The 11,423-nt window shown below is 45.2% G+C and overlaps 1 protein-coding gene across 1 annotated transcript; it reads right to left on the minus strand.

Annotated features, from left to right (window-relative positions):
• Nucleotides 1-463: 463 nt before the first annotated feature.
• On the minus strand, nucleotides 464-11,363 carry ENC1 (ectodermal-neural cortex 1). The gene is made up of 3 exons (XM_037801806.1): nucleotides 10,919-11,363; nucleotides 5,191-7,002; nucleotides 464-1,257 (listed from the first exon to the last, which is right to left on the minus strand). Exon 2 carries the CDS (start codon nucleotides 6,987-6,989, stop codon nucleotides 5,220-5,222), a length of 1,770 nt encoding a protein of 589 aa, XP_037657734.1. The 5' UTR covers nucleotides 6,990-7,002; nucleotides 10,919-11,363; the 3' UTR covers nucleotides 464-1,257; nucleotides 5,191-5,219.
• Nucleotides 11,364-11,423: the final 60 nt, after the last annotated feature.

The following is an 11,423-nucleotide window of genomic DNA, read 5'->3' on the forward strand; positions in this document are numbered from 1 at the left end:
GTCAGGGAATTAATTTACATGTTATATTTCAGTTTTTCTCACGAATTATGGTTGTGGCAAAGCAGTCTCATAGGGTAATAAATAAATAAATAAACTTTGGACAATGCCTTTGCCTGTGCCCTATATATACAGAACTATTCCAAAGAATTTTCCAGGATTTCAGGATATTACACAAAGAAAAAAACAAACAAACTGTAAAGCGGTTTGGTCCTTTCCAAATTTCAGCAGCCGAGACTGAATTAGGTGAATTACAGGGGTGGGAGAAGGGCAGAAAACAGTCTCCCCCTTCACCCCATCAGCCACGGATATAACCATACCCCATGGATCCCCATTAAAAGTTGTTGAGTCTAAGAAAAGTGACCTCCATGGTATCTCTATCTTTAGGATGTAACTGAAGTTTCCATTTTGTAATCCTTCCTTGTCGTGACATCTAAAAAAAAAAAAAAAAAATCCACCCCTTCCCAACCCACCCTCCAGTTATACTTCAGACTGTAACTTGAAAGTTTTCATTTCTGTGCACGAAGCACACCTTAACAGTCACAAAATGTGCAAAACATACAACTGTTCATACATGTCCATACACGTGAAGACAACTGTCGGCATTGTTTCAGCATGCAGGCATCAAACAATAAATAGCTAAACCTATAACAAATTTCTTAACAGCCAAGGAAAAGCTTAAAATCACTTATAAATAGAAAGGAACTCTACCAAACATCTACCAACAATTTCCCCGTTGTTCAGAAAACTACCTGGGGAGCACAACCCCTTGCATATTAAGGGTGAGTCCCATGTGGTGCTCCTTCTCCAGCCAGCCCAGCCAGCTGCCCAATCCAGCTTTGAATTTGAAGCTGCTCCACACAGCAGCTGGTGTGGAGACTTCAAGCTCAGTCCGCAGAGAGGTGACAACCATTTCAAATTTTACACATAAATGGTGGAGCTCAAGGAAATCAAATGCTGAATATGGGTACAGCTAGGGAAAAGGTCCAGCTTTTCTCTCCCTTTGAGGGGCTGATTAACGCTGACATTAATCCACAATTACGAGACAAGGACTAGATCACAGGTTCAGTCATTCATATTTAAACCATGTGCTGCTTGCACTGAAAATCCCACCCTCCTCCCCCACCCCTCTTCCTTCATGTCCAGTTAGAGCATTTACAAGGTGCGGCGGATTTTATACATGTCTCGTAGCAACTTCTCCTTTTTGCTTTTCTTTCTCTTCATTAAATTTGGCTTTTCCTCGTCAAGTGATGGAGCACGCTAAAATAGGAGGAAAAGAAAGGAAAACAAAAAAAGCATGAAGCGTTTGTGTGATGCCATAGTTTTAAGATTTTTGTTAGCAGCCTCAAAATAAAACAAACAAAAAATACAAACTCAGGACATAACTGGGCCATAGTACTTCTAAACACCTTAATTACACACTCAGTAGGAACCGTGCAAGGATATTTGAAGTGCTTGCCTTGAATGCACACACGTGTGCGGCCTCTGCAGACGGCCGGCCGACAACAATGATGTCCAAAGAAGAGTTTTCATTCACTTCTTTCCTAAACATACGTGTGTTGAAATTCAAACCTGTATATATGTCTAGGTGCTTCCAACATTCGTAAGGACTAATACCTCTTCATGGTTAAACAGAGTTACTGTGAAGTGAGCACTAAGGGGCCAAAAAGAGGGAGAGTCCCATGCAAGCCCTCCTTGCCCCATTTGCCATAAAAGGACACAAATTAAATTTATTCACCATATAGAAGGGAGACATATTAATCCCCTTATTTAAATGCATCTCTGTTATTCATTATGGCAGAAATCAGTCTTGCTTCCTTTCACATGACAACATACCAGGCCTCAACAGCCCCAGGCTGAAGTTTATCCTCGAGTCCATTAGCCCACACTAAGGAAACAAGGGCTGTGGTATGCCAGGGCTGTCATCTACAGAATCTCCCAACATCAGGCGTGCATATAAGCTCAAGGGTCCCATAACCACGAAGCATGCACATTTCACAGTGTTTCCTCACACTACCCTCCCTTCCTATTTGTTCACTTTTGGTTTTATTTACGGAAATTTTCCAGAGGGCTTTGGTCTTTTAAAACACTCAGCCTATCTGTCTGTGGAGCACATTTCCAGCCATAGTTTAGGAATCTGTATCCCTGTTGCTAATACCTTAAGTACAGACAAAGGGAATTCTGGGGGGACCCCTCATTACTTGCACTGCATTCTTCTTGCTTTTGTGTGTTCAGAAGCCTGATTCATTTCATTAGCTGTTTCTTTTGGCTGTTTCATAACAGTGATTCAAGCCTTGAAGACATTCCTTAGACTACTGTGTCATCTCCCCACCTCCTTGTAATGTATATATCAACATTAGGCCAGAAGAATGTATCTTGTAATAAGATGAAATTTCAAGATGTTGCATACTCAAACTGGAAAAAAAAAATTTTTTAAGGGAAGAAACAAAGCAAATCAAAACCCAAAGCACCGTCGGGTTAGGGCCATATAACACCATGTAAGCAGAGGCTAATCCCTTTTGTCCCTCCCACCCACTGACAGAGCAGCAGGAGGCAGTTAAAATCTCCTTGGCGGATGAGCTTTTAGACCCAGGGAAATTTTTGTTGACACTGTATTAATTCAGTTGGCATACACATTTGGAGAGCGGAGGGAACGGTCTCTGGAAGGTCTGCAGTTCAGGATGAACACCTACACAGCACCTCTTTCAAGTCACTCCATCCATCTTAAATGCTTTAACACTATCTTATGTGTAATAAACTTAAGAAATTTAGACCAGCCCTCTCCCTGGCGGAAACTGAAAGAATGGCTTTGATCAGGTGCTTACACCGCCTTTTAAAAGCAGTGAACCTGGCCCTGTCAAATTTAGTTTTTATGTGCTTGCCTCTCACTGGTAGGGTGGAGAGGATGTTGTTTCACATATAACCTAATACTTTATTTGCTCTGTTTCCCAGGGACCGGATGTGTGTGATTAGGTTCAAATACCCAGTTAGAGTCAATTCAAGTATTTGCTTACATACTCACTTTTGAGCTGAAAAAGGAGGTACAGAGATGGCAAGTATATAAAATATGTATATAATAGTCAAAGAAACCTCGTTGCCCTGCCATACACAAAGCTAATTCACTGCTAATCCCAGAGCAAGCGAAGGTCTAAACTAAAAGGAGCAAAGAACACTAAATATACGCCAGGAACTGGGCTAGGTGTTTTCAACTCTCTCTTTCCCTTTCCTCATTTACCAATTCCACCCAAATCCAAATTGGAACTGATCTTAGGGGAGGTATTGTTCAAAACACTTATTTGCCAGGGGAGCAATCTGAAGTTCAGAAAGGTCCTGAGCCCACAGCTTAGAACTGGACCCAGAATGGATGTGCAGTCCATCTCCTCTTTCTGCCTCAGTTTCCTTACCTTGCTCCCAGGATACCAGCCAGCCTACCAGTTGCCATTTTAATGTATCTGCCACCATCACTCGCAATTTTTTATGGCTGTCCTGTGCAGATAGATAGAGTCAGTTCTGAACTAATACCCAACTTAGTGTGCTGTTAATTGATGCCTTTGCCTAGAAGGTTCTTTAAACCTGCCTTGGAGTTGAATCATACATTTGTATCGCAAATAAAATTACCATTTTCAGTGCATTTGTTTATTCAGGATTACTGAGATACCAGCAAGGCTGCCAAAACCAGTTTGGTGTGTGACGCTGTTAGCCCAAATGCTCCCCAGCAAGTTTCTGACTGTTTCTACTCCTTTCAAAGAGGTTTCATTTCAAGGGAACATTACAGTACTAAGGACTTTGTGAAATAATAAGCTGGAAGAGATAAAAAAAAAAAAAAATCCCCTTTGTCTAGCCTGCGACCATCCCTAAAGATTTCCTTTTTTCCCCTCTGAAGTCCCCATTCAAAGGTATGATATATATTGAGGAAAACAGGGCCCAAATTTTCCAAGCACCAAGTTAGTGTTCACTGTGGTTCCTCCAAAGCAGAAATTTTTTTCTTTTGTTACTTTTAGTAATAAGACCATGAATCACCAAGACAAACCAGCACGTTTTGGGTGCTCTGTGGCACACTCACACATGCACTGAGTGATTCCTGGGGCAGATCCTAAGAATGCTCAAAACCAGCGGGGCTTGTCCTTACGCAGCTGCTTGGCTGAGAACACTGAACTCCGCAGGCCTATTAACTATTTGAGTCACGGGTATTATATACTCTTAGGTATACAACACAACTATTATGCGCTCAGATACATGACACAGAAACACAACTTCTGTTAGCCCTGACAAGGCTCAGCCTCACTGATTAACTCTGAAAGGCTGCAGTTAGGCCATTTAGGTGGCTCAGTGTATCTCTGCATCAGACAAATTTACACAATACGGATGCAACCTTTTACAAGACAAACCTAAATTGCCCTCTATAAGGGCTATTTTTTTTGAAGGGGGGGGCATTTTTTTTAAACAAGTTAAAAATGATTTGGGGGTGAACAAACTAGGAATGAATTTAAGCACTCGATATTTTAAACCCAACTTCATTCCAAAAAGGGCTTGAGGGAACTAAACTTGAATATTAACAAAGCATCTCCTGGGATGACACCAATATGAAGCCAGAGTTTATTTACATAGGAATTTAGCGTGGGAAACAGACTGTCTGCACTCAAATCTTGACCAACTCCATCACTTAACTAAGCTCTTTGATCTTGGGCAACTTAACCTCTGGGTGTATCAGGTTTTTCATCCATAAAATGGGCCTATTAAGTAATATCTCGCGAGGCTGTTGTAAGAATCAAATGTGATGATCCATGTAAAACACACAGATCCAGGCATGCAGTAAGGCTCAATAAATATTACCTTTAACATGGGTCAGGGGTTAAAATCAACCAGAAAACTTTTCTAAAAATACTGATGCCCAGGACCCACCCCAGATCATATGAAACCAAATCTCTGGGATGGGCAGTTTTTGAAAAGCGATTTGGCATAGTCTGAGGCTCAGTGGGGACTGAGAGCCACTAGCTTAAGTTGAGGGGGATGACAGCTGTGGCTAATACAAGCACTTAAGTTCGGGGGATGTAAGGTCTTTTATTTCTACAGTTTTTGTAGCACTTCTGTAGCAAGGGCAACATGAAACAAGATCTCATTCCACGTACTGAAATCTATACAATGACATTTGTTATAGCTGTTCTTACACCTACAGCTAACCTGACTTCTTACCTCAAGCTCATTCTCTTTAGGATGTACATTTAAGAAGGCAGGTGTTTCCAGGTGCTGACAAATGCAGTGGGAATCAGCGAATACGGGACTGTGGTTATGCTGCTCCACACATCTAAAGTTGGATCGTAGCAGTCCAGAGTTTTGCAGCGCTGAATGCCAAAATATCCTCCAACCACATAGAGTTTGTTTCCGGAGGCCACAGCGTGGCAGCTCATGCGCTTCGCCGTCACGTCTCCCACCTTGGTCCACTGGTAGGTCTCGCTGTTGAATTTATAAGCAGAGCAGGCAGAGAACTCTGTGTCTCCTCCCATAATAAAAATCTGGTTACCCAGCACAGCTGCTGCTGTGTAACGCCAGGGCTGGGGACAGGTGGCTGGGACCGTCCACCTGTTCTCACATTGATCATAACACTGAACCTTAGGGAGCTTGTCATGGCTGACACTGGTACCCCCGAAAGCAAATAACTTGAGTTTGGCACTCACTACTGCGGCATTGCTAACACCTTCTCGGAGTGGGGCCACCATGGTCCATTTATTGGTTGTGGGATCATACTGTTCTACTTGCTTTAAAGAAACCGAGGGGGAGGCTGGGAGGCAGCCAGTTGCGGCCGTGTGCCCCCCGACCACGTACAGGCAGTGTTTTAGTTCGGCAGAGCCGTGGCCAAATCTGGCCACCAGCATGGGGGCAGCTTTGGACCACTCCTCATGCAGGGTATCATAAACCCAGACATCTTTCGAGACTCCATTTTCTGACCCCCGCCCCCCAGTAATGTACACTTTGCAGCCTATTGCACATGCACTGAACTCTTTTCTTGGGCTGGGGATGTCAGCCTTGGGAATGATTTCTTTGGCCTTCTGGTCTACCAGGTACAGCTTGTCACACATAAAAGTCTGTCCTCCCAGGAGGAAGAGGGCATGGCCGGTTTTCCGAGGCCGGGCACACAGGCTGGTTACCACGCCGTCATTCTGCAGGATTTTCAATTTGCACCTGATGGCCTCTTCCACGATCTCCTTGCTCTTTCTCTGTTTGGTGATGAGTTCCTCCATGGCCACGTTCTCCATGAGATAGATGGCTGGCAGGAGAGCCAGCCTCACTGTCTGCAACAGTTCTGGGAGGTAGCAGTAGCGCTTCTTCAGGTCATAGCTGATCCAGTTAATTGCAGACTCATACACGAGCCTTTCATCTTCCGTCTCCAACTCTTCGCTGGACAAGAGCTGTACCACCATGTCCTGGGGCAGCTGGAGGAAATCTTCATTCTTCCTGATGGTTTGGAAGTTGCTGAGACACATCCTCCAGGAGAGTTCGTACAGCTTGGTGCACTGGTGTGCATCAGACAGCAGCAGCATGCCCAGGCAGTTGGTGGGATGCAGGTTTTTTTCCAGGAACTCTGCGCACGCATCCCGGATGTCTTGAAACTCCAGCATGTCGCCAGCTTCCAGGAGCGATTCTGCATTTTCTTCATTGATGATGACCCGGGAGGAGTAAGCATAGTCAAGGAGCAGCTCCAAGACTTCGGGATGGATGGAGTTGTCAAAGTTGACTTCACTGTCCTGGCTCTCTTTCAGGCCACCACTGAACATGGCTTCAAAGTAGCGGCTGCATGCAGCCAGCACTGCCCGGTGGCAAGGGAAGGTCTTATTCCCAGCATGGAGAAGGACATCGGTGAAGAGGCGCTGCTGGCGTAAAAGGTTCAGGTGAGTGAGGACGCTGTCGGCATAGGAAGACTTATGAAACAGATAGATGTTGATGGAGCCAGTGCTGGCCCTGGACTTGCGGTTCTCGTGCACGCTGACTGACATTTTGTTTCTTCGCCTACAACAAACAAACAAAACAAAAGCATTGAACATGATGCTCCTGATGTTCAGGATGACAGAACAAAAACAACAATCTTTTTAAGACAAAACAGAATCCTTTGCTGTTAGCCCCACTGCCTACTGTTCTGAATAGTGTATGGCAATTCCAGTACAAAGCCAGAGACAATTAATTACCTGTAAGGAATGGCATTCAACTTTCCTACAGTTGAGCTATCTGAACTAGACACTGATTAAAAAAAAAAAAAAAAAAAAATCTCTGCTCAAAAGCAGGTTCATCTTGGAAAACCTGATCGCCAACTTTCAGGATCCTGAAGTCCCTGAGAACCTAAGTCAGCAGAAGGTGAGAGAAGCCAGGTCTCATTCTCACACCTGCCTGTCCCAGTCCAGCTGATTCATGGCAGATCACTTAAAAATGCCAGGCCTCCTGCTCTCATAACGCCAGGATGGGAACAGGCTTTAATGACCCGTGCGGAACAAACACCTACTAATTAACTCCATTGAGAATTCCTTTGGTAAGATACAGGCTCCTTACATATACAGTAAGTGGGAAATGTTTAAGATTAAAATCACAAGCTTAGGCCATTTCTCTAATGACCAGCTCTACCACTACAGGGTTCTAAAAGCACCCCAATAGAAACATCATCATATACTGGCCAGCAGGCTTTAGTAAGTAACACAGAATAGATGCAGGATACACCACCACTGACCTTTCTTGCTCTGGACACCGTCCCAAATGAGGATTTGGGCATGTAAGGGCAAGAATATTTTGAGCAGCATTTTTCTGTTCTACCAGCTTTATGCCAATTCTTGGAAAACCACTTGCAAGAACAAAGGAACTGTCCACCCCCTCTCTTTTTGCTTAAATGGTACATCACTAGGACTGTTCTTGTGTACCTGAAAATGCTGGCACCTGCATATAAGGAGTTCAAAACTCACACACTGCTTTATTCAAAGTTAAAAATGCATGCATGGTGTGTCACTGCTTTCGAAAGGGTGAAGTCGAGGATTGTGCATGTCACTAGAAGGAAAGCTAGAGGATGAAACATGGGACTGTATAACACAGTGAACCCTGTTGTGGACGATGAAGGTGGTTAATGGTACATATAAATATAAGACTGTTCTTCCATGAACTAGAACAAATGCATTGTCACTATAAAAGGTCTTAATAATAGAGTGGTATGCAGGGGTGAGGGGGATAAACCTAATGCAAATTGGGGACTATAATTAACAGTAATATTATAGTATTCTTCCATCAATTGTAACAAAGGTTCCACACCAATACTAAGTGTCAATGGGGGGGGTGTATAAGGTGTGTGGGGTTTTTCTTTTTGGAGCAGTGAAAAGGTTCTAAAATTGATTGTGGTGATGAAAGCAAACTGTGATTATGTTGGAAGCCAATGAATATACACATTAGATGGACTGTATGGTGTGTGAATAAACTGCTTAAAATAAAAATAAATACACACATGTAAAAACACTGTTAAATTAGGGCCATCCTGGAATTTATTTGCTGCCTAAATTGCTTTCCTTGATATCGAAAATGAAATTATAGCAGATCTAATGTTATCTCTTAACTTTCTTCAGTAAAAATACCATGGCTAAAGATTTAGGACATGGTGCCCTTACCTTTCTCTATCATCTATCTTCAGGAATTGACTTACATACCCTTTTTTACACTATCTTTCTGCAATTTCAAAAGAATAAAGCCCTCAAGATACACAGCCCAAATAAAGCCCTGCCTGTCAAAGTTCTTAAGGAAGATGTTTACTCCAGGGTGAGTAAACAGTGTGGATACAGTAACTATTCCAACCCAGGAATAGCCAGTGATCACAACAGAGCAGAAACTGATGACCTCAGTGTTTTCTCCAATATTCAGATATATTTTTTTTACTTTGCAGCCCAGACATATTAATAAATGCAAATATATGGTTTACCATAGATTTATGGGCTGGAACACTAAACTGCATGTCCCTTGGTGGGCAGTGGCACAGCACAGAAAACAGCACATGCAGGTGCCTTGCATGCCCTTGACACACAGGCCACATACCATTAGGTGATGCAATTTGTTTCCCTTTATTTTGGAATGTAACTTCTTGTTATGAGTAAACGGGGCTTAGTGAAAGAAAGTACTAGGACAGAACCCTAGGGCTCGGGCATTAAGAAGCTTTTCACAGCCTGTAGTGGGGTCTCCACAGTGACTTGGGATATGAAAAATGATGAGAAGCCAAACTTCGCCCCTACCTCAAGCTAAGCCTCAACTGTCCATGCCCAGTACTCTAGAAAATGACCACTGCAAATCTGTGTGAGTGTACCAGGCTGCCAAAGTGTTAAAACATGTATTAGCATCCCCAAAGCTATACAACTCCAGTTGTCATTTTAATTAGTACATTCCATTTAATATGCTTTGAGGAAGATTTTAAGCCTAAACCTCAAAAGTTTGGATACTTTTATGTCTAATACAGAAACTTGCAAAAATGAGAAATGAATAGCTAATGCTTTTTAGGAAAAGCTAATATATCCAAAGCGACCTCAAAAGCTGCCTCCTAGCAGACTCAGAGCAAATGCAGCTCTTACTGAAGAATGAGGCTCCGCTGCTACCAGGTGCACAAACACCAAAGTGCTTGCACGTTGAGCTAGAATCATGCTGGGCCCCAGAACACTGTTTCCCTGAACACTGGATACTGGGCAGTGTAAAACAACATTCACAACCAGACTTACACTTAAAGAAAACCGTTTAGGATACAGGAAATATCCGCATTTCTGCATCCTGTGTTTGTGTTCCTGTATTTTCCAATTTGGCACATAAAGCCAGAGAATGAAAGAGTCTGGCTTGTCATCTCGGATACCATCCGGAAGGAAAAGCATGCAACAGTCAAAAATCAGTGATGTTTGATTAAAATTAACAGTAAACTTAAAAACCCAAGGGAAGGACTGGCTTTCTGAATTAAAAATTAAACACACCTTCAATATAAAATGGATCATGCTTCCGGCATTGTATAAGCCCCCAAAGAAATATTTGCATGCCATGTGGCCAAGAAAATGCGCACATATACTTAACCTGCATCTACAAAGAAGACCGGAAAAAGGGCTGCTATTACCGTGAACATCAAAGGACGACTAGTTACAGTAACTTCAGTTCACTCTAGGCTCCCTACACACGCCCTCTGGCTCCAATACCTAGAGTCCTGTCACATCTTTCTAGGTTTTGAACTTGATCTCAGTTCAAAGGAGAAACTAGGCAGTTTTTCTCGGGCATTTGCATTATTGATGACATGGAACACCATTATAAAGAACTTGTTAACAAGAAAAGCGACTTGCCATATTGTTCTCTAAACACTTGCAACTCTCTTTTTAACCCGCTGCCCATGCCCGTGAGGGCAACACAAAATTGCATGTCGAACAAGTTCAATGTTTCATCTCCATCCCGCCCACCGATAACTATCCTTTGAAATGAGTAATATTACCCTAATGGCCAAGCACCCGCATAAGAAGACACCAGTTTTCATCCACTCTCTAGATACTTCGTTCGCCTCGGCGAATGTGCCCACACGGGACGTGTCCGCGCGTGGCCACCCGCCAGCCGGGTAGGGAGCAATGCAATGTGGGCCTGTGTGCTCGGCCCTGGAGGCTGCAGGCAGCGCGACAAGCACCCACAGCGAAGAAGGGGAGATGATCGTACTGATTCCGTTCCTCGTCCTCCTCCCCCCACCCGCGCCCCACCGGCCCCTCCTGCGACGCCCGACTCCTGCTTCCCGTGGGAGCCCAGTGGCATGCACCGAATTCTCTGCATGAGAACAGCTTCCCCCAACTCGGAGCTCGCAGCTCCGGGGCGCGGGAACACACCCCCGCAGCCGAAGCAGCCCGTCAACCCCACGGCGTCTGCAACAGGTCCGGGAGAGTGGGGGAAAACTTACTGCGGTGGCGACTGGCCTCTGCACACAGCCGGCTTGTTGTCGCCTGGGTCACCGAGCTGGCAGGCGGCGAAGCGGGCGTCTCAGCCCCGGGGAGCGGAGGCGACTGCCCGAGCGGGAGGAGCATGCACGGGACGCCGGCCGGGGAGAAGACCGCGCCGGGAGCGCTGGCTCCAGGTGCCGGCCACCGCTGGCAGCTAGCCTCGGTCTCACGGTCCCCGCGCCGCGGACCCTATGCCCGCGACCCGCAGAGCGTCTCCAGAGTCCGTCTCCGGAGGGCAGAGGGAGCCTGCGGCTGCAGCCACCGCGGAAGGAGGCGGGCTGTGCGTTCGGGGGAGGGAGCAAGACAGCGCCGTGCGCGCTGGCGGCCGTCTGGCGTCTCGGCTCGGTCTCCGTAGAGCCGCTACCGCCGCGCCGCCTCCTCTTTGGCTGCTGGAGCAGTCTGCGTTCCGCCGCGGTGCGCCGGGCTATAAGCGGCACGGCAGCGGCAGCGGGGAGGGGAGGGGAG

The sequence above is a fragment of the Choloepus didactylus genome, chromosome 13 (assembly GCF_015220235.1).
Source record: "Choloepus didactylus isolate mChoDid1 chromosome 13, mChoDid1.pri, whole genome shotgun sequence".
Taxonomy (NCBI): domain Eukaryota; kingdom Metazoa; phylum Chordata; class Mammalia; order Pilosa; family Megalonychidae; genus Choloepus; species Choloepus didactylus.